Raw genomic sequence first — 24118 nt, 5'->3', positions numbered from 1 at the left:
AATGTAAAAGCTGGTAGAGATAACAGCAACTTACACTCAGACTGTCAGTGTAACTGTAGACAAAGAAAAACATGCAGTTCTTTAATAATGTGGTATTGGTTAATTACTAAATATTGTAAAAAGACAAGTATCTGGGTTATATGAGGAATAAAAACACACCAGGATGTGCTGTTAATGGAAAATATATGCTGTAAACTACCTTTCTGGGTAACAAGGAGGTATCAGGTATAGGAATCCTGATGACTTTGGTCTAGGGAAATTTCCCAATATTACAAATATTTCTAAGAGAAAGTAAATTTCCTCCTTTAGAAAAAAATCCTCAGAAACACAGAGGCATAATGGTATGGAAGCCCATTTCTGCCACTTAATAAAAAATAAAAAATGTTCTTGTGACTTTTTATCTCACGATTCTGACTTTTTATCTCAGAATTACGTGATATAAACTCGCAATTCTGACTTTTTATCTCAGAATTATGTGATATAAACTTGCAATTCTGACTTTTTATCTCAGAATTACGTGATATAAACTCGCAATTCTGACTTTTTATCTCAGAATTACGTGATATAAACTCGCAATTCTGACTTTTTATCTCAGAATTACGTGATATAAACTTGCAATTCTGACTTTTTATCTCAGAATTATGAGATATAAACTTGCAATTCTGACTTTTTATCTCAGAATTGTGAGATATAAACTCGCAATTCTGACTTTTTATCTCAGAATTATGTGATATAAACTTGCAATTCTGACTTTTTATCTCAGAATTACGTGATATAAACTCGCAATTCTGACTTTTTATCTCAGAATTACGTGATATAAACTCGCAATTCTGACTTTTTATCTCAGAATTACGTGATATAAACTTGCAATTCTGACTTTTTATCTCAGAATTATGAGATATAAACTTGCAATTCTGACTTTTTATCTCAGAATTGTGAGATATAAACTCGCAATTCTGACTTTTTATCTCAGAATTGTGAGATATAAACTCGCAATTCTGACTTTTTATCTCAGAATTACGTGATATAAACTCGCAATTCTGACTTTTTATCTCAGAATTGTGAGATATAAACTCACAATTCTGACTTTTTATCTCAGAATTACGTGATATAAACTCGCAATTCTGACTTTTTATCTCAGAATTACGTGATATAAACTTGCAATTCTGACTTTTTATCTCAGAATTATGAGATATAAACTCGCAATTCTGACTTTTTATCTCAGAATTACGTGATATAAACTCGCAATTCTGACTTTTTATCTCAGAATTGTGAGATATAAACTTGCAATTCTGACTTTTTATCTCAGAATTGTGAAATATAAACTTGCAATTCTGACTTTTTATCTCAGAATTACGTGATATAAACTTGCAATTCTGACTTTTTATCTCAGAATTGTGAGATATAAACTTGCAATTCTGACTTTTTATCTCAGAATTACGTGATATAAACTCGCAATTCTGACTTTTTATCTCAGAATTGTGAGATATAAACTTGCAATTCTGACTTTTTATCTCAGAATTGTGATATAAACTCGCAATTCTGACTTTTTATCTCAGAATTACGTGATATAAACTCGCAATTCTGACTTTTTATCTCAGAATTACGTGATATAAACTCGCAATTCTGACTTTTTATCTCAGAATTGTGAGATATAAACTTGCAATTCTGACTTTTTATCTCAGAATTGTGAAATATAACCTTGCAATTCTGACTTTTTATCTCAGAATTATGTGATATAAACTTGCAATTCTGACTTTTTATCTCAGAATTACGTGATATAAACTTGCAATTCTGACTTTTTATCTCAGAATTGTGAGATATAAACTTGCAATTCTGACTTTTTATCTCAGAATTGTGAAATATAAACTTGCAATTCTGACTTTTTATCTCAGAATTACGTGATATAAACTCGCAATTCTGACTTTTTATCTCAGAATTGTGAGATATAAACTTGCAATTCTGACTTTTTATCTCAGAATTGTGATATAAACTTGCAATTCTGACTTTTTATCTCAGAATTGTGAGATATAAACTTGCAATTCTGACTTTTCATCTCAGAATTGTGATATAAACTTGCAATTCTGACTTTTTATCTCAGAATTGTGATATAAACTTGCAATTCTGACTTTTTATCTCAGAATTGTGATATAAACTTGCAATTCTGACTTTTTATCTCAGAATTGTGAGATATAAACTTGCAATTCTGACTTTTTATCTCAGAATTACGTGATATAAACTTGCAATTCTGACTTTTTATCTCAGAATTACGTGATATAAACTCGCAATTCTGACTTTTTATCTCAGAATTGTGAGATATAAACTTGCAATTCTGACTTTTTATCTCAGAATTGTGATATAAACTCGCAATTCTGACTTTTTATCTCAGAATTACGTGATATAAACTCGCAATTCTGACTTTTTATCTCAGAATTACGTGATATAAACTCGCAATTCTGACTTTTTATCTCAGAATTACGTGATATAAACTCGCAATTCTGACTTTTTATCTCAGAATTGTGAGATATAAACTTGCAATTCTGACTTTTTATCACAGAATTACGTGATATAAACTCGCACTTCTGACTTTTTTTCTCAGAATTATGAGATATAAACTTGCAATTCTGACTTTTTATCTCAGAATTGTGAGATATAAACTTGCAATTCTGACTTTTTATCTCAGAATTGTGAAATATAAACTTGCAATTCTGACTTTTTATCTCAGAATTGTGAGATATAAACTTGCAATTCTGACTTTTTATCTCAGAATTGTGAGATATAAACTTGCAATTCTGACTTTTTATCTCAGAATTGTGAAATATAAACTTGCAATTCTGACTTTTTATCTCAGAATTACGTGATATAAACTTGCAATTCTGACTTTTTATCTCAGAATTACGTGATATAAACTCGCAATTCTGACTTTTTATCTCAGAATTACGTGATATAAACTCGCAATTCTGACTTTTTATCTCAGAATTACGTGATATAAACTCGCAATTCTGACTTTTTATCTCAGAATTACGTGATATAAACTCGCAATTCTGACTTTTTATCTCAGAATTACGTGATATAAACTCGCAATTCTGACTTTTTATCTCAGAATTGTGAGATATAAACTTGCAATTCTGACTTTTTATCTCAGAATTACGTGATATAAACTCGCACTTCTGACTTTTTATCTCAGAATTATGAGATATAAACTCGCAATTCTGACTTTTTATCTCAGAATTACGTGATATAAACTCGCAATTCTGACTTTTTATCTCAGAATTGTGAGATATAAACTTGCAATTCTGACTTTTTATCTCAGAATTGTGAAATATAAACTTGCAATTCTGACTTTTTATCTCAGAATTACGATATAAACTTGCAATTCTGACTTTTTATCTCAGAATTACGTGATATAAACTTGCAATTCTGACTTTTTATCTCAGAATTACGTGATATAAACTCGCAATTCTGACTTTTTATCTCAGAATTGTGAGATATAAACTTGCAATTCTGACTTTTTATCTCAGAATTGTGAGATATAAACTTGCAATTCTGACTTTTTATCTCAGAATTGATATAAACTCGCAATTCTGACTTTTTATCTCAGAATTACGTGATATAAACTCGCAATTCTGACTTTTTATCTCAGAATTACGTGATATAAACTCGCAATTCTGACTTTTTATCTCAGAATTACGATATAAACTCGCAATTCTGACTTTTTATCTCAGAATTACGTGATATAAACTCGCAATTCTGACTTTTTATCTCAGAATTACGTGATATAAACTCGCAATTCTGACTTTTTATCTCAGAATTACGTGATATAAACTCGCAATTCTGACTTTTTATCTCAGAATTGTGAGATATAAACTTGCAATTCTGACTTTTTATCTCAGAATTACGTGATATAAACTCGCACTTCTGACTTTTTATCTCAGAATTATGAGATATAAACTCGCAATTCTGACTTTTTATCTCAGAATTACGTGATATAAACTCGCAATTCTGACTTTTTATCTCAGAATTGTGAGATATAAACTTGCAATTCTGACTTTTTATCTCAGAATTGTGAAATATAAACTTGCAATTCTGACTTTTTATCTCAGAATTACGATATAAACTTGCAATTCTGACTTTTTATCTCAGAATTACGTGATATAAACTCGCAATTCTGACTTTTTATCTCAGAATTGTGAGATATAAACTTGCAATTCTGACTTTTTATCTCAGAATTGTGAAATATAAACTTGCAATTCTGACTTTTTATCTCAGAATTACGTGATATAAACTCGCAATTCTGACTTTTTATCTCAGAATTGTGAGATATAAACTTGCAATTCTGACTTTTTATCTCAGAATTGTGAGATATAAACTTGCAATTCTGACTTTTTATCTCAGAATTGTGATATAAACTTGCAATTCTGACTTTTTATCTCAGAATTGTGAGATATAAACTCGCAATTCTGACTTTTTATCTCAGAATTGTGAGATATAAACTCGCAATTCTGACTTTTTATCTCAGAATTACGTGATATAAACTCGCAATTCTGACTTTTTATCTCAGAATTACGTGATATAAACTCGCAATTCTGACTTTTTATCTCAGAATTACGTGATATAAACTCGCAATTCTGACTTTTTATCTCAGAATTGTGAGATATAAACTCGCAATAAACTAAAGAGTTGCACAGTTCACATCTCAGTTCGAAATAGGAATTTTGTGTTAGCCACCTTTTTGAAATGCCAGAATTTGATATAACCCCGTTCATGATATAACAATTTTCCTCTGCATGCCCCTTAACATGCAAATCATGCAATGCGTTCTGTTGATGTACTGCCAAGCCCCAGTGAAGTACCTCTGTGGTCCGGTAAAAAAAAAAAAGATAAATCATTGCCTGATGATAGATATTACAGTATACTGACTTGAGAATAATTTTCCCTGATAATATTTCATCAGTCACGTCATATTTTCTTTTTTTTTTTTTTACTGCTACCTTTCGGAATAATAATGCGATGCCAGATTTGTAAATAAAATATTGATCTAATCAGTTAATATACAATTCTACTTTGTAGGGAGGAACACTTTCAAATGTCTGCTATTATTTGTCTGCGATGAAGCAGCTCTTTTTATGTATGCAACTGTTAATGACTCTGTACCACAGAGGGGGACACTTTTTTTTGATTGGGAGCCATAATGTAAAGATATAAAATGCATTTAATGACCCCTTTAATATGCAGTGTACTAAGACGTTATTCAGACATCTGTAAGACAACATAGAAAGCATATTTGGGCTTAATAGGGTCACTTCCAACCTGTCAATAAACTCAAAAGTGGAAATTGAGGAATCTTAATGTTATATATATTTTTCACAATTACAGTAAGCATATTGACACTTTTTAGCACAAGTAGAGCCAGCCATTCTGAGAAAAAAGGCAGAGTTGCGAGTTTATAGCTCACAATTCTGAGATAAAAAGTCAGAATTGCGAGATAAAAAGTCGCAAGAACCTATTTCTTTTTCTTAAGTGGCGGAAACGGGCTTCCATAATAATGACTTCATGGTACACAGAAATTTATACTCCGTTGTTATTGTTTGGACCACCCACTTGAGAGTTGATGTAGCTTGCCTTGCTTATTTGTGGCCTGAAAGCTGTCCAGCTGGAGGCTGATAATTCAGACAGAGAAGTCACATTCAGAGTGAATGGCAGCCATCTAGCGGCGAAACATTGAGATGCTCTGTGAGCTGATTTTTTACATTAAAACCCCTGTGTGTTTTTGGGAACAGTGCTGTTGGTCTGGTGAACAAAGGGAAGGTACTCATGGCAGGGGAAGGGGTGAACCCACTGACTGATTTTTGCACCCTTTTTTGCAGGAATGAAAATGATCTAATTGGCTGGCCTCTGGGAAACCCATGAGGTCACCAATTACTTTTTACTAGGGGTCAAAAGGGGAGGAATTGATGGGTTTCTTGGCAAGAGCAAAAGATATCTTGCCTCAAGGCTTGAGCACTGAGCCAGGCTGCTGGCTGATGCTTGGGCTTGAGTGGGCCAGAACCAGTTACCTCATGCCATAGGCTGTCATGCCTGTGATCTTCAGGCCAGAAAGACCATGCTATGCGTCAAGTGGATCTGTAATGCATTTTGCATATGCAGGGAGGACAGACGGGATATATTTTGTAGGCCCTGGGGGCAGAGCCCATTGTACATGTCATTTTCTAGTTATCGGGGTTGTGGACTCTTAACCAGTTGATGTGCATAAAAAAAAGAGTCTTGCTAATCAGACTTGAAGTCCAGGGATTCACCAATTTTGAATCTACGGTTAAGGAGATTAAACTGAAAATTGGTTGGATGATAGATTCCTCAGCATGCAGGTGAAAGGATGTAAATATCTCATAATGATAAGAGCATTGCCAGCCACACATCTCAGAGACCTCAGGTGCAAGAAGTGAATGTCCACCCTCAGGAGTCTTGGAATTTGTGGAACTGCATGGGAATGGTTTGCTTCATACCTAGATGGTCGCTCATATTAGGTAACATGGAAGGGATTGACATCTGCTTCACGCAGACTCTCTACTGGTGTCCCACAAGCCTCAGTAATTGTTTTCAGCCACTGCTCGCAACCTTGGGGTAACCATGGACAATCAACTGTTCTTTTCCTCCCATATTGCTAATGTGACACACTCATGTCGGTTTCTTCTGTACAACATCAGAAGGATTCAGCCATTTCTATTCACACAGGCTACTCAAGTGCTTGTTCAGTCTCTGGTCATTTTGAGACTGGACAACTGCAACTCTTTACTGGCTGGTCTTCCTCTGAATGCAATTCATCCACTGCAAATGATCCAAAATGCAGCTGCACGGCTTGTTTTCAACCTGCCTAAGTTCTCCCACACCACCCCACTGCTGCGTTCCCTCCACTGGCTTCTGGTAGCTGCACACATCAAATTCAAAACACTGATACTTGCCTACAAAGCCAAGAATGGACCAGCACTGTCTTACCTCACAGATCTTATTACTCCTCGCACTGCACCTCGCTCCCTCCGATCCACTAGGACTGCTTGACTGGTCCCACCATCTCTCAGGGTAAGAGGTAGGTATACATCAAGACTCTGTTCTGTTCTGGCACCGAGGTGGTGGAATAAACTTCCCCTAGATGTCCATACAGCCAAGTCACTGACCTTCAAACCACATCTGAAGACCTACCTTTTCCTGAAGCACTTAAAACTAGCTCTTACTTTTCCCTGTTTTTATGTATTGTTATATGCTTAAAAAAACAAACAAACCACCAACTCAATTTTAGTATCCTAAGTCTGTAACTTATTGAACCAGTGTTAATACATTCATTGATAGAGACTTTTGTATGTCGCTCTGGATAAGAGCGTCTGCCAAATGCCAGAAATGTAAATGTAAATGACTATAGTCTATGATTCCTTTGCAACTGCAAATAACCTCACAGTTGGCAGGGTTTCTGAAAAATACTCAGCCAAGTGTTTTCTTGTTTTCAAATGTTAATGTATCTATGCAAGCTTTCATTACAAACACAAATAGCTGGAAAATTAAAACATGCATCTGGTTGCTCAAAAGGGATGAGCTGCCATATTGGATTTCTCTTGAAATCTTTTCTGACCGTGGAAAGCATTCATTTTATCATTTTTGTACATTGACCTTATAACCCACTTGAAATTTTGTGTACATGCTTATTTATCATGAGCTCTGTGTGGATTATATATTATAGTGCCATTGAAAACAACAACAACCATTGCTTCAGGTGTACTCTAGCATAGTGGGTGAATGTTTCACTGAAATACACAAACTCTGTAAGACAAAAGAAACCTCAACAAATGTTTGCTTTACATTTATTTTCCAATCCACAGTTATGTATAATCAACATATTTCCTAGACTGTAGGTGGCAGCATATTAAGAGAAACATCCATGTGAAATTTTGCTTAATAAAACTGTACAATAACTTTGCTATAATGAGGAAAACTGCACCCCACAGAAACTTTCAAACATGGCAATTAAGAAAACAGACCCTCTCCCCAGAAAACAGAAGAGCATGGGCTTTAAGGAGTACTGTATTGGCTGATTATGCTCACGTTGAACAATTCAAAATGTAACACCACACATTAAATATGTTCCTCCATGCCTGACCGAGAAACAAAAGATACATGGGATCTGTTCTTGTCTAACATGATTCAGAAATTAGACTTTCTCTAAAGGGTATATATTATGAATGTTTCAAATTTGTAAACACTAAGTATCATGCTGGCTTTTTTGTGCAAGAAAACTTGTAGGACACACAGTATACAGAAATGGCCCATAGTCTCAGACGCCTGGGGCTTCAAGGCTGAAGCAGCTCCTCCATCTACAGATCATCAAGCGGTTGGTTCACCTTCAAGTGTTTCAATTTGATATTTGATATTCAGGGAGAATATATACAACCAATTATCTTAAAATGCACCATTCTCTTTAAATAATATACTAAAAGTATTTATTTGTAAATATCTGAAATTAAAAGTATATATATTTTCCAAATATATAAATATATTATATCATTAAACTGACAATGAAGACAGATCTGAGAGTTAAAGACACTCCTTGAAGCTTGCCATTAACACGTAATCTCAGCATCTTGCTTACTCATGTTTTGGTCCTTCTAAAAGAAACAAATGCCAAAAAATAGTTACAATACAAACTACAAAAATATCAATAAAATGACTTTCATGTCATTATAATACAAAACATATAGTGCAAAACCACACAACTGCTTATACAAAAAAAAGAATATGAAGCACAGTAGCGTAATTTGTTTTCAGTTCGCTCAACGCTGAAAATTCTCCATTTTGGTAGGTATTTACACAAATGTCACGGCAAGCAAAGGAGTGGCTCATGGTATTACTAGGGAGGTCATGACACCATTCTCTCAGATCCTCTATAACAAGCCTCACAGCAGGTCAGACCCACTCGGTTTGGACGATCAGATGCTAGCTAAACAACTCTTTGGTGTCAGGCAAGAACATGGCAGCCATCCCCAGTTGCTTTGTGCTAGCACTCTCAAATTTGTCTTCAGATGTCCAACTATTTACAACATTTGGCAGCAATTTGGAAAAAGAACAGAAAGCATTATCCTTCATTGGTACATAAAGAACAAAAAAATGCTCCTAAATAAACAAGTAGCAGCAATTTCTTGCACCTCACAAATCGAAATAAAGAAAAAAAAAAAAAAAAAAAAAAGACTCGGCACATGCATAACAAAAAAACTTTAAAATAATAATCAGGTGCTATGGCATTTCTAGAACCATATGTGAGCACACACATATTCCTGCATATATGTATGTTCACAAAGACACAGATATACACATAGATCGAGGTTAGCATATTTGCATGAGAAGCAAAGGCAAAAGAGAAACCCCGCTCAGGTACAGATTGGGGAAATGCTGACCAACAGCATGGAGTTGCTTAGTGGTGCTCGGTCACTTCCTTTGCAGCAAACACAAAGATGGCTGTATTCGGTTCTCTGAGCTGGATTGATCTCATGCATTTCTCAAGTTACTCTGGGGTGGGGGATGGAGACGAATAGAAGAGAAACATATCTTTCCTCCACCTGAGGACTGCTGAATGGAACCAGGCCTGTATAGCAGTTTCACTGCAGCTCTACGGGGGCTCCTTAGGGGTCACACAGCAGAGAAGCTGAAGCATCATGGGGAAAAATGGGAGGAGCAGCAAGACTCCACAAAGTATCCACAGAACATTCTTGAGTTCCCACCAGTTAGTGAGGAAATCTACTACATCAGTCATCACAAGGCACATACTGTAAGTCATGCCTTACACTTGTGTCAAGTCTTAAATCAAGTTTTGCCACATGGACAAAAATAGTACACATGCTCCAGGATATAGGTCTCCAGTATATGATATGCAACCGCTCATAAACTACATATATTCAGCAGATGATTAGATCATGCTCAGTTCATTTACCCTAATATTTGTTTGAGTGCACATGGTGTGAGTCTAAACCAAAAGCTTTTAATGGATTTCCAGGGATCTGATCAGTGTAAACCAACATGTCCTTTATGAAACATGGACCGAAACAAAACACTGGCATGATTCTACTTTGCACTGGTCAGTCCATGATCTGGCAGAAATTATCACATGCTATATGGTTGTTCCGGCACATTACCAGCCCTTTAGAGATGAAATTAATGACACTTCATCACACCTCTAGCCTTCAGTCCGTGTGAAAAGAAAAAAAAAGAAACAAAAAGTAGTAAAATGCTAGGTTTCTAAGTCACTAGACATGCTTTTTATTTAGATCCATGTAATCAGAAGGCATTACACCAGGCAATGCTATGGGCATAACATTTACTGTGCTCAACTACTCTCACCCCATTCATTTATAGAAATAACCACAATCTTTTTTCTGCTTTTTTTGTTTGTTTTTGTTTTTTATGATTAGGATGGCAGTGACGAAATGACAGCACAGATGATAATGAGAGCAAGTTGACATGGCCAGAACTCATGTTGAGTCCTCTATCCTGTTACAGAAAGGAGCATCTTTGTGACAGGAAAGAGTGCTCACCCTCTCACATTCCATCTACAGACATGGAAGGTTTTTTTTTTTGCTGGCATTCTTTCCCCCCTTCCTGCTTCTTCCATTCTCACTCTCTGTTTAGCCCCACAGCTCAACCTGTAGCAGACACTCTGTGGCGTTGACCTTGAGAATGGCAGACATGACCTTTACTTTTGTGAGAGAATGGAAGAGGAGGAAGAGAGGGAGAAGAGTAGGGATCGATGTGCAGCCCCGAGACGAAGGACCCCCTGACTCTCTGCATGGTCATCAGAGCTGATACCACTTTTTATCCTTGTACTTCAACATCACCTGAGGGGCAGAAAAAAATAAAAATAAAAAATAAAGGTTTTTTAGTCTCATCATCATCATAATCATCATCTTCTAAATCTCAATAATCATTGCAACATTCTGGTGTCATTTGTGCATGCTAGCAATGAACTCACATCGTGTGCATGCTTGGAAAAGGAGTCTGCGCTGGCCATCATGGCTGCCGTCCTCTCCTCCAGCTCACCGAGCTTCTGTCCTCTCTCATCTAGCGCTATCCGGGCCCGTGCCAGCTCACCCACCACTCCCGATGCTGCCCCCTTCATTCCCTCCATGCTACCTGGTCCTGGAATGTGCTGGGCAAGGCTGCGTGATGCCTTCCCTGCTGACAATTCTCCAACTGTGAACACAAGGATCAAGGACAAACAAGGGTAATGATAAATATTTAGAACGAGTGCCCAGTGATCTGACATGATGCTGGTGCAGGAGCTGGGGACTTGTTAACTTTCAGCAACAATTTCATGTTTTAAAATGGAAACATTATGTAATCCGATGTGGGTGTTTCCTAATGCACAGATTAAAAATAATAACTGTGAAGGATTTTGTGTTACCAGTTTTATTTCTGATTGAGAATATTTTTTATTTTTATCAAGTCAATTCCACCAGCATCTATTTAGAGAACAAATATATCTTCAGAAGGCATGCATTAAAAAATAATTCTGCTCTAATTGTCCTCATTACTTATGGTCTTTGTACTGGTTCTGATTCTTTGCAGATTCACTAGCCGTTTTTAATAGCTGTGCCTTTAACAGTTTTGGGTAAGAGTGTTTGCAAAATAAATAAAGGTAAATGTTTATTTTAAGCATGTATCATCTCAAAGGAAGCATCAGAATAGCATGGTATTAACTCTAATTGGTAACTGGTTGTGTTCTCCTTGGACCACAGAGTCACCACCGCACTTGGATATAACGCCACTAAGTGTTCTGATACTTACAAAGATCCTCTCTATCCAGCGATTGGGCCCCACCTCCAAAAAGACCTTTAAAAAAGCCTTTGTTAGGAGCCTCTGGTGTCTCAACTGGAGTGAACAGCTCTCCCAGCATTTCCTGTAAACATCAACATGAGTATCAATTATGTACATTAATCTTGCCTACAAACTACAAGATTGATAAGGGTTGTACATAAATCTTACACACACAGAGTGAGTGAGTAGGGATGTCTGACCTGTAAGTTGTCGCAGGTTTCCTGACTGTAGGTGATTCTCTGGATCTCTGTAGGGGAGGTGAGATACAGAGCCTGGCCCTGGTTGGAGAAGCAGAACGTTCGGGCTATCCGCATGTCCGTCAGAGGCAAATAGTTCACATCTAGTAGCGGCCGCAGACTGGGCAAACTGACACAGAGAAATGTGGATGAATATAGCAAACGAAAAAAAGCTGAGATTTCACAGTGCCAGAGCTAATGCACCATAATTCTGTTTGGCAGCCTGATTACAAAGAGGAAAAGTTTTTAACATTACCGCAGGCAGCAGCAGAGCCACATGCATACCTCAGAGTCATGATGTGCCCGTTGGCACAGAAGCAGGCGATGCAGATTCCAGCAGGCATGACCACAACGTCGGCCCTCAGCACGTAAGAGGTCTCAGTGATGTTGTGTTCAAAGACACAGTTCTGTGAGGGCAGGGCCACTACTTTGGCCTGTTTCTCAGAACAGACCACAACATAGTGGGTGTCTTGGTTCTCCATAGAAGAAGGGGGTGAGGCAGGCCGGCGCCGCCGCGTCTTTTCCCTCTCCTCCTCAGGGGCGTTGAGGTCATACCAGCACTCAGAGGCAGGAGGCTGTAGAGAGCCACTTGAGTCCATTAATGCCATGTGCAAAATGCCTCCTTTCAACCGAATTACTGAGCCTGGGGGAAACCATAGACATGACAAACACACACATAACATTTTAGTTTCTTTGCTGTTCAATACATTAATATTATATATACAAAATATTTGCATTTTTTTTTTAAAATACAAAGTTAATACAAATTGCACAGTCAAACCTCGGGCATGCCTCTATAAATGATATATTCGTTTTTTTGCGTCCTCTTACCAGAGAAGGAGACGCCTACTGTCTGTTGCAGCCTCTGCTCAGGGGTGGAGGGCACATTGAAGGTGATAGCCAGCATAGTGCCCACAGAGGTGCCCACCCAAAGGCTGGGGGATGCTGCCACATCACTCTTCCTGGACAGGGAGTCGCAAAAATGCAAAGAAGAGATGACCTCGCGTGACTCTTTGTCAATACTGGTCATGCTGGAGCTGCGTGAGCGGCTAAAGGAGTTGTCCTTGGCATCTGTCGGCGTGGCGATCAATTAGATACAAAAAAAAAGAGAGGCAGAAGGAGAACATGGGGCTGTTGAATATAAACATGAGATTCCAAAAAAACTTTATGGTAATCTGAAGCTGAGGGAAGAAAAAACAGCAGTTGCAGTAAATTTCGAAGTGAATTTATGCATTGTGAGCAATTGCCTGAGAAACCATGAGGATTAATAATAATTACTGTGAAGCACAGAATTCTTTGCTTTGGTTTTGTACTGCACATGAAACACTTAGCAAGTTAGTTAGCATGTGAAACTAAAGGGGACAGCTAAATATATCTTCAGTGTAATTACAAGGAAAAACCCCACATTTACTTTTCTAGTCATAATTGTGACAACGATTTTCACATTAGCATCACATCCTTGCAGTAAAGCCAGTGTGTGAGACACGAACAGGCACATAAAAATACCAGACAGATCTCTCATAATCCAAAAACTAGAATGGTGTAAAGATTTAGCAGTACATTACATTACTTCATTTAAATGTGAACCGATCCTGAAAAGACCAGGGGCCTGGTTTCCCAACAGTGTTTTAAGGGCAATTCACACTGACAGAATTTCTAAAGTGTTTTTTGTTCACACAGGTGTCACTGAACAGGTACTAATTCTGTTATAACCGTGATTTAAAATTTGTTTTTAATTCTTTAATCTACCTCAGCTCATGCCTGTAATCAATCCATACTGCTGAAGTATTTGCAAATTGAAGCATAAACGTCACAGAAAACCATTCATATTACTCTCCCACCTTCTAATTACGTTCACGATCTACAACGATGTTTTGATTATATGGCCTGTACCTGCTGAGTAAAGTGTCTGTACTGTAATTATAGTCATTAAACCAACCTGGGAAACACAAATATGCATTTTATTCACTGTCCCATTGTCTAAAGTCACATCTTTAAGTGACTTTGACAACTCCCACTGACACAGTTGCCCAGAGATCTTAAGGAAGGCACGTGGTGTAGACTGAACACAAAGGGCTCTTAAATTATGCAGAATACAACTATAGCTAAGAGTTAAGATGGACAACACTCTGCTTACAATGATATGCTTTAACACTTCTGAGAAACCAGACCAAGGTTAGTCTCACCAAACCAATTAGGAATGAAATACAATCATTGATATGAGTCACATAATCATGAAGGAAAAATCCACCCTGAAATGGCTTGCATATTAAATATTTACAATCAACATCTGATCGTCAATGACACAGATTATTTATTATATTGACTATATGAATACATTCTGATGTCTTTTGTTTTTAACATCTTTCATGTCCAGCAGGTCTAGAAGCAGAAGCATCCCTATGAAGCAGAGGCCAAACCTGATTCCACCTGCTTAATATTGGATTTCAAAAGACTCAGGTATGGCTTCTGCTTGGTTGGAATGAATCTTTCCAATGTCTGGACACCCCCCCCGGTCTAGAATGTGTTTTTATGCTGCATCACTGATTTCCCTTCACTGAATATAAAGGGCCCAAACCTGTTCCAGCATGACAATGCTCTTTTATACAAAGCAAGGTCTATTTAGACATGGTTTGCAAGGTTAGTGTGGAAAAACTCCAGTGGATAACACTGCATGCTCACCAAGCTTGACTTCAATGTTTGACCATGCTCTAAAATCTAGTGGAAAGGGGCAAAGGGGGTCTAAATCTATGTTAACGCCAATATTGTTCGAATAGGCACTTATGAGCGTGATGGCCAGGTGTCCACATACCTTAGTATCCGCGTTGTATTCTGGGTCTAGAAGTCCCTGTCTCTACTACTTCTACATTGGATTTCTTATTAAAAGAAGCACTTGCTTTTTTTTTGCAAAAAATCTGACAGTTATCAATTATGTTTACAAAAATACAAAACTATTAACACTGTAACAGCAATAGCAATGTCTCCCTGTGATGTGAGCAAGGCACTCAACTGCTAACCTCTCACAGGAATATAAAAAAAAATTAAAACATAATCAGAAATGCCAAGCACATCACAAATAATTTAATAAAGACATATTTAAAGTGTGTGCTGGTGGATTTTTCCCTTTAATAACATCAACAACAGAAATGCAACATTGAATTGAATACTGAAACATGTATAGTGGGCATATATTTTTCATTGCCTTATTCTGTAATCTGTCCAGTATTGCCCTGGTTGTAAGTGGAAAAATCTAAATGTCTTCTGTTCCATCCATAATAAACCCAAGTTAGTGAGCATATTTCAAGCCAACACAGCAGATCCCAAAGGAGGAAAAAAGTTAGTACAGGCAGTCACACTGGCTCAGGCACTGCAAGGCCAGATCAGGACCACTCACTGGAATCAGGCACAGAGTGGGTCCTGCGAATAGATAGATGTCTTCTGGACACGTCCTCCATTTCATTACACACACGTTTCTTATTAGGGAGAGAGCACTGCCGCTGTATAGTCCCTTTCATACGTAGTGTAAAGAATCAAAGAAGCAACAGAGTGACACTGATGATCTCACACACAGACTGGCACACAAAACACTAAGCCTCATTCACTCACAATCAGCACCTTTTTAAATACAATTGCTTCCTTAACAAATACATGATATATTTAGATAAGACGCACACATACACAGCAAAAGTTCAGGCTTACCATCTTGTTTCTGATCAGCAGCCAAGCTAAATTTCCATGACATCTTAGCTGGAAAAAAAAACATAATAGTTCTCAACAAAAGTAGGTGTCTATAAAATATAATTTCTCGTTAGGTTGAGAAAGAAAAAAAAAAAAAGTCATTTTGTGTCTTCCTCCATTTAGCTTCAGAAAAATAGGTGATTCAGAAACTGATTGAAACAGAATAGATCATGATGCAGAGTCGGACCATTAAAGCCGGCTATGAACTCAACTGTAGCCTTGAAGAGATTAACATTCGTTCATTATAGATTTAGTCCCATTTTGTCATTACACCATGCATGAAGGGGTTAGTTAAAGTGAGGACCAGCACCATCCAAGCAGAACATCAGATGCCTCATTAGACTTTGAGAGAAATTCAATTCAGTTATTGATTTGTGAGATTCCAGTAGAGAAAGTGTGTTCAGCAGTATATAAATCTTGTATGCACGTGTGTTACCCTTGCAGTACATCATTTAGCCTGTAATGTTAAACAGGTTTAGTCAAGAAAAACAAACAGGAAGCATAACACAGTTAGTTAAAGCATCAGCGTTCTCAACCCAGCTATCCATGATTGAATGTTAGCTACAACAAAGGAATGATTAGGTGTTTCTCAGAAGCCAGAAGAGTGTCATCAAAATATCGTGCACATGAATATAGTCTCAATTCTGTAAGTATTCCACAGAAATCTATTATTTTTTTTATTCATTGATCTACTAATTGCACTCAAGAGTAATTGTTAAGCACAAATGTCACTCTGATGAGCCATTCAAGCTTAAAGCACCAGTGCATTAGTGGAAAGAAACAACAAAAAAACCTCATACAGTACCAAAGTCATTGGCAACACTCTTTGATAACAGTCTGCTTTTCAACTTCACTGCAAAATGTTTAAAAACATGTCAGTAAGGTGTATCTACAGTATTATCAGTACAAAACATGGTTAATAACAGGGAAAATGACAATACCATACCCTTTTCAAAGAAATTTTGTTTGCTGTCATCATCAGAATGGCAGGGGGAGTCAGAGCTTATGCAGCCTACAACATATTTCATATAAATATATGCCATTGTCCAATGATGGATCATGCTGCTGTCTATCAGCTAAGAATTGTTCTGTTCAGCACATTAGCTACAATATGTTCCAAACACCAGAATATATGTTATACCTGTACAGGCTCGAGAATAATAATAAAAAAATATATGAATAAATAATAGCCCTGAAATGCATATTTGGCAAGGAAATAAATTTTGACTACCTGATGTAGGAGATTTGCACCGATCTTCTAAGGCAGTAGAACCATCGTGGCCATCACAGAGACCTATCGATCACAAAGGCATTAAAAAACTAACGCTAGACAGGTAAATGTCTTAGTAATGACGCCTTAAATAAAAAAAAAACTAGCCCAATAACAGAGGCAGCCACCAGAGAGCAGAATGATAGGTGAATGATGACAGATGACTTACTGAGATAAGAAGAGCGCAGTTTTTTCACAGATTCTGAATAAAAGTTAGAGAGGCCGGACATGCAAGACTTCCTATGTAGATTGTCTTTTCAAAACCAGAAAGAGAGACGAACAGTGCAAAGGTGAGGCAAAGAAACCAAAGAAAAGTGAAGGAACAGACAAAAAATGTCCTGAGTGACCAACAGCCTAAAGGCATAATGCAGAATTGTGTGAGTACAACACATGCTCTACTAGTATTCAAATCCCCGCAGGTAGGATCCTATGGATTCAGAAATTGAAATATTTACATTTTAAATCTTATATATAAATGTCCAACTACCCAGAACTATGCTAAGTTCTCTATACAAGACAAGGTTAGTCTTGGCCAATTCCCAGATATAACCCTATCAAACAGCTATGAAACGTTCTCAAGCTCAGGTCCTCTGCAAGAGGCCTGGAAGTTTACATAAACAGACATTATTTTAATTGTTCCTGTAACTACACCTCTTTTTGATACAGACCTCAGGTCTTTTATCTAAAACCTGCTGAAGCTACTCGCCCAGTTTGGGGGTCACAGTCCCTAATCCTACTATTACCACTGGGACCACTTTGGTCTTCACCTTCCACACGTGTTCAAATTGTTCCTTCAGCCGCTGATACTTCTTATTCTTCTCATGCTTCCCCTTCCTGTTGTTGCTGTCAGTTGGGATTGCCACATCTATCACAACCGCTGTCTTCTGCTCCTTGTCAACCACACTATGTCTGGGCGGTAGGCCAGCAGCTGTGTGTCAGTCTGGAACTTGAAGTCCTACAGAATTTTAGCTCTATTGTTCTCAACCCCTTTCTGGTGTGTGTCCCAATGGGACACACACCAGAGACTTCTAAACCATACTTGGCAGAGATATTCTATACACTATCCCAGCCACTTGATTATTCCTCTCGATATATGCTGTCACAGCTTGCATCTCACACCCTCCTACTATATGTAGTTACTATTTCAGGGGTGTCTTTGCACAGCCTGTATATTGGGTACTGTCGACTGTGAAAGATTTCTCCCCCTATGGATTTGGTGCTTAGGGCATGTTCTTCTGCTGCCATGATCAGAGCCTCTGTGCCTTCCTTTGGGCCGACCTTTTCTAGCCTATGGTAGGATTTCTTGATGTCAGCCACCTGCTCTATCTGCCAATGATACATCCCCATGGAGGAGCTTGATCTTCCACAATATTTTCTCTTCCTCGTCATCAATTTCTGTCATCTTCTGCCTGAAGCACTTTCTTAGCCGCTCATCCTGTGTTAGCCAGTCTGGGCGAGTGCCTATTGTTAGCAACTCATTCATCAAGGAGCTCTGTTAATGTCTTCAGTCAGTAGGTGTGGATCATGTCAGGTCCTGGTGCTGTCCAGCTCTTCATGCCTGAGACTCATTGTTGGATATCTGCCTTTGTGTTGATGCCTGGATGCCAGTTTGGCTCAGTCTCAGCTCTTGTTACTCCCTTGCAACTGGAAGTACACCCAAGATATACCTTTAGAAGTACAGAACATTTATTCTATTGACCTCTGCTTCTTTGGTGTAACTCTTCAGCCTAGCAGCAAGAGCTATGAGTCTTTGTTAGGCAGTCTCTAGAGCCTCACCTATGGACATCTTGTCACACTTCTTATACACCCAGGACAAGAGGATTTATCTCTCATGACACCTCTGTCAGCTGACTAACATCCCTCTTGATCTTAGTTTCCAACTGTCTACTCCATAGAGGGCACACACTACTTGTTAGATTTTTGAACTTATACTGAAGTACCTGCAGGATGACTGTTGCAGTAGCATATACGTTTTGTATATGCTACTGTAGTTGAAATATGTATCAGGCTGAAGTGTTGGACAACAAGAGATCAAAAAATTAATTATATTTTCTTACATTTTAGTGCAGAGCTAAACTGCATGTGTGTATGTTCAATGCTTAGTGGTTTTGTTGTTGATCATATATGTTAAAAAGCCTACAAAATGTTAAAAAAAAGAAAAACACGAAGGAAATGAGAAACAGTATTGTTCAAATTTAGGACTGTAGTTACTGCACTCAGTTGGGGTGCAAGTTTTTGTATTTGTTTTCATTGCATCCACAATGGTACTACATCCACTACTGAAAATTTAAAGAGATGTAATTCAGTTAATAAAATTTGATGCAGAAGAATGTAAACAGTGAAAATCACCTATCCAAATAAAAAATCCATAGGACTCTAAGCAGGTAAAGTACTCCAGTATAATGTACAACCATTACTAGGCTATTGTGGTTTCTCAGGACATTGAACATGCATAGAATAGTAAGAAAAACATTTAAATGCAAAAATAGAAAGAGACAAAAAAAAGACAACACATAAAGACCTAAAACCACGAGAGTGATGACTTGAGCATGCTCTCACTATTTGTACTGGTTCTGTAAGTCTTAGTGTTAGGGTCATGGAGTACAGCCACTCTTGCCTTTCAGCCAAGCCAATTGCACTCCCTAATAGCCATCAAGACAGAAACTGATGCTGCTCACTTACCCAGTGAGCTTGATTATTAGGCATGCTCACTGCTCACCTCCAGAGGGCTGTCTGGCTTTGCGGGGTGAGCGTGGCTGTCTCTGGTGGGGATCAGACGAGCCGTACAGTTCTGCTGTGCTCACATTGAGCAGCAGAGTCTTCTGAAGATAATCCACCACCACCAGGCCGTTCCCATTACCAAAAACCACTCTGTGCGGTAAGAGAAAGGTATATAAGAGTTAACATTCACAAATGATATATTCTGAACATATGATGTATAAAATAACCCTTCAAGCCAAAATCATGGCTTTCTGTATAAAGTAATAATATAGCAGCTTTACAGCAGCAATAGCAATATCTGTAATAGCTGATTTAATAGCTGATCGTTTAGATAATCTTCTTAAGGGCCAATGATTTGTAAGGGGAAGTATTTAAACATTTCCTGGATTTCCTGGACATGCAAAGATGACTAAACCACACAGTGATCGGAAATATTTTATACAACATGAGATGCAAAAGCTTGTAGAAATTTGCAGAGATGTCCTTTTGGTTGGGGCATTGTCAAACAATAATGTCTAAAATATTCTGCATATCTGATGTGTGAATTACTGCAGAATGATTAATCTACTGTGTTAAAATGTTACATATTCTCAGTAGAATTTAACATTTTTAGGCATTTACCTTTTACTTTTTTAAAAAACAGTAGATAATTTAGGCTGGAAATTTCTTAGAATTAAATGGTGAATTAAAATCACCATGTAGCATCTATTACACCATCTCTCTATAATTATTATGCCTAATGCATACTATAATTTGTAACCTCATTCTCTATATTGGTACATGTATTGTTTAGCCATTTTGGATATAGCTTTTGGCACAATACTACTAGCACACTGGAAAACAGCCACAGTCCTGATGTAAATACATGCAAACCATGTTATCTTTTGTGTAACAGCTTACAGGCCATAGGCAGAGTTGACAGCCAGGCTGGTGATCTGCTGTGGCGGCTCCCCACTGACCCACACCAGCTGAATGACCAGTTCCACCTGGTAGCCTGGTGACTGCTTGAGCGGAGTGTTCCTCACCCTAACACACAACGAAGCAGCCATATGTTTACAACCAGAACTCACAACACAACTACGGCAATACTATTAACAAAAAATGAATACAAACAACATAGGCATGGAAACCAGAATGAATTGTTCTTCTATTACATGTTTAATTTCATATCTTTTCACCTGCAAAACTATAGAGAAGAATAACCCATAAGTGACTGATACTGATAAATCATACACAAAATGACATTGGACATAAAGTAAAAAAGGGTTTTCTGATTTTCTTTATGAGTGTAACTGTGTAAGAAGCGCACACAAGCGAGATCACAGAAGTCAGTTACAGTACTTGAGGCAGGGCACGTTATCACGCAGGCCGTCGGTGGAGTTGTTGCTGCTGGTGGATAGGTGTGTTTGGGGTACGCTGGACTGAGGGCTGGATGAAGTCCCGGGTGTAGATACAGCTGATGCATGGTCCCCTCCACCATCCGGAGAGTCTACGTCATTCAGCTCACACTGCATCCGTACCTCCAACAGCTACAAATGCAGAAAACATTTTTTGGATTCTTAGTACATTAGAAATATTAACCCCAGTGGGATTTAGAGTGTTTTTAACTGTTTTTTGAACACAGGCAAATATGTGGTGTAATGCCAGGATATTAGTCATACCTGAACCTCCTCTGTGGTTACTTCCTGTTTGCTGAACCGGTAAACAATGACGTGAGCAGAGACTCCAGCCACACACAGCATGCGGCTCTCTGGGCACCAGGACAGACTCTGGATGGCAAAAGGGTCTTCATCCACTATGTCTGTGCTGGGCTTCTCCTCCTTGTTACGAGCTTTTTCAAACACCTTGGCTGTTTTTAGCTTGTACAACACCTGTAGCATTACTGTATGATAAAAAGCAGTTTCCATTTACACGATTTTATTCCCAGAAATGAACAAATATCAGAAACCTCTCTATATAATTCACAACATGATAGCACATGCCAACAGTCCAAAATGATGCAGATTATTTGGGACTCACATGCAGAGGCATCCCAAAATTTGACTGATCCATCAGCGTGTCTGTAGTGCATAAAAAGAAAAACGCCAACACCATGAGAACACTGATTAAAAAGAAATAGCTTAGCAATCCTCTGACAACCTCTTCATGTGTTACACAAAATTACTATTACAATTATTCAAGGCATTATGTGAATACTACTCAAATATTTAAATCACTGCTTATACATGCACAAAAATGAGCCTATATGGCACAAACATTAAAACTTTATCTGCTGGAGTGTGTGTGTGGATACGCTTGGTGTGATGCTTTAAAACTGCCCATATTTCAACTTCAATTTCCATTCTTGGGACATGCTGAGCTCACTTACAGCATGTTTAATTAGCTAAAGTAACCATCTCCTTACCGTACTGCCACACAGTTTAGTTGGCTGAATACAGATGAGGACAGACAAAATCAGTTTGCATTGGCTAAGCCATCATTTTTCTATGGAGATAGCCTGCAGTCTCACTTTGGACTTTATGCCTTGCAGCTCTAATTAAAATTTAATCAACCTTGAATTTGACCTTGTTTGCTGCTTACTTTTCAAAGTTCAAGCACTGAGACAGACCACTGTATGAGATGTGACAAGAAGAGTCTATAGTGGCATGGAGAGAAATTCCAAAATCACTGAATCATTTACCATGACACAAGGTTAAAATACCATAATAGCCATAAGCTGCAAGGCTGGTGCAGCTTACATGTCACCATGTGGGATTTTAGGAAAAATAAACGGTCGGGCAGGTTTAAGCACATCTGGACGATCCAGTGCTCATAACATTTATAACCTCAGAAAATATGGAGAGTTCCCAAAAAAGACAGAGACACACAGATAACAAACTCACCCTGTGATAATGATCTCTGGATAGCTTTGTGTGCCCTGGCCCCAATTACCACCACTTATAGGCCATTCCTGGAAAGAAGATCTCAGATTTCAGCACTGAATAGACAGTCTTTGTACAAATAACTGGAGAGACACATGCACAGACAGATACCTTTTTGCTGTAGCCCTGTCTCTTTTGCCTGGATCCCACAGAGTAAAGTGCAGGGATTAGTTCATCAGGACAGTCAGCAAAGTATTCACAGCAGGTCACTGGAGACTCGTGGATGGTCAGAGGATATGGGTTTTCAAAGATGGGGTACCTGCAGGGTAAAATGTTGATGTAATCATTTTTGCAGTCAGAAAGTGGAACACTTTTTCCATTTGAATCATTCCTGAGCATCTGCATACCCAGTTTGTGTGAGGTCAATAACTACTAGATCCTTCTCCAGCAGGGCCACTACAGCATAAGGCTCTTGATAATCTGTGTAGAGATAGTTATACACAGTTTTATAGCATAAGTACTTAATTACACTATTGGTGAATGTTTCTATTACGTACACATCTAAAACCTGTGAATTAGTATAATATGAAAACATTACTGGGGCTAAGACTGAAGGAGTGGATTACCATTCGGATAGGGAGTTTCACACAGAGTTAGGAAATCCACAATGGGATAGTCCATCTCCAGTACAGCAGTGCTTTTTCCATGCATTACAGTCAAGCAGGCCCTGCGTCCAACTGTATCATATGAAAGACCTCCAGACAGTATCATAAAAGGATCCCTAGACAAAAAACCATGAACAGGTACAGAATGAGCATCTGCATTATTTCCAGACAGCAGTCACCTAAAGTTTAGCAAACTGCATTTGCATTATACAAATGTGCTGCTGATTTTCACCCTGACGCTTACCCAGCTCTAGTTGTTTTGTATTCAACTTTCAGAATGGGTTTGCATGGCTCTGGCTTTTTTCCATCCTTAGGCTGCTTGCCTAAAAGAAATAATCAAGGGAGAGCTGTTCATTTTATTTATTCTTCAGATTACATTAAATAATGGTGATATTTTTTAAAACCTGCATTTAGAAAGATTTACTACAACAGCCTTAAGCAACCCATCAGCCAAGCTGAGTATGCTTGGACAGGAGCTTTACCATGTGGTGTAATGATCTGTGCCGGTTTGGCAGGAGAGCGTATATTCCATGTGGTAAGTGTACCATCTGAATGACTGCACACAAACTGTTTCCCCTCATGGTGCCAGGCCACTGAGTGGATCGCCTAGAGACCAAACAAAGGATGAGCAATCAAACACAGAACCATCCAGGCAAACTGTAGATATGCATATTGCTTCTTCTAATTGGAAGAGATTTATCCACACAGAACAGACAATGTAAATAAATGAGCAGACATTAAAGCATTAAATTACAACTATTGCTTATGGAATCGATT

The 24118-nt window shown here is 38.0% G+C and overlaps 1 protein-coding gene across 8 annotated transcripts in view; it reads right to left on the bottom strand.

Moving 5' to 3' along the window:
- Positions 1 to 10290: 10290 nt before the first annotated feature.
- Positions 10291 to 24118, bottom strand: part of stxbp5b (syntaxin binding protein 5b (tomosyn)) — a 29040-nt gene continuing 15212 nt past the window's right edge. The window contains exons 8-29 of one of the 8 annotated variants that reach the window (XM_058398927.1): positions 23824 to 23947; positions 23586 to 23664; positions 23303 to 23457; positions 23084 to 23156; positions 22848 to 22995; positions 22698 to 22765; positions 21835 to 21875; positions 21477 to 21697; positions 21157 to 21344; positions 20716 to 20841; positions 19814 to 19965; positions 17264 to 17347; positions 17056 to 17118; positions 16771 to 16836; positions 16630 to 16677; positions 15786 to 15833; positions 12918 to 13157; positions 12372 to 12729; positions 12051 to 12216; positions 11821 to 11932; positions 11006 to 11226; positions 10291 to 10871 (exon numbers count right to left, since the gene is read on the bottom strand). In XM_058398927.1, coding sequence (XP_058254910.1) covers positions 10830 to 10871; positions 11006 to 11226; positions 11821 to 11932; positions 12051 to 12216; positions 12372 to 12729; positions 12918 to 13157; positions 15786 to 15833; positions 16630 to 16677; positions 16771 to 16836; positions 17056 to 17118; positions 17264 to 17347; positions 19814 to 19965; positions 20716 to 20841; positions 21157 to 21344; positions 21477 to 21697; positions 21835 to 21875; positions 22698 to 22765; positions 22848 to 22995; positions 23084 to 23156; positions 23303 to 23457; positions 23586 to 23664; positions 23824 to 23947 — 2823 coding nt within the window. In that variant the 3' untranslated portion in view covers positions 10291 to 10829. Of the gene's footprint in view, positions 10872 to 11005; positions 11227 to 11820; positions 11933 to 12050; positions 12217 to 12371; positions 12730 to 12917; positions 13158 to 15480; positions 15595 to 15785; positions 15834 to 16629; positions 16678 to 16770; positions 16837 to 17055; positions 17119 to 17263; positions 17348 to 19813; positions 19966 to 20715; positions 20842 to 21156; positions 21345 to 21476; positions 21698 to 21834; positions 21876 to 22697; positions 22766 to 22847; positions 22996 to 23083; positions 23157 to 23302; positions 23458 to 23585; positions 23665 to 23823; positions 23948 to 24118 lie in introns of all 8 variants that reach the window. The other 7 variants (XM_058398919.1, XM_058398921.1, XM_058398920.1 and 4 more) reach the window with 7 other exon arrangements.

Source organism: Hemibagrus wyckioides, linkage group LG09 (genome assembly GCF_019097595.1).
Source record: "Hemibagrus wyckioides isolate EC202008001 linkage group LG09, SWU_Hwy_1.0, whole genome shotgun sequence".
NCBI lineage: Eukaryota > Metazoa > Chordata > Actinopteri > Siluriformes > Bagridae > Hemibagrus > Hemibagrus wyckioides.
This window is presented reverse-complemented; position numbering and strand designations above follow the sequence as displayed.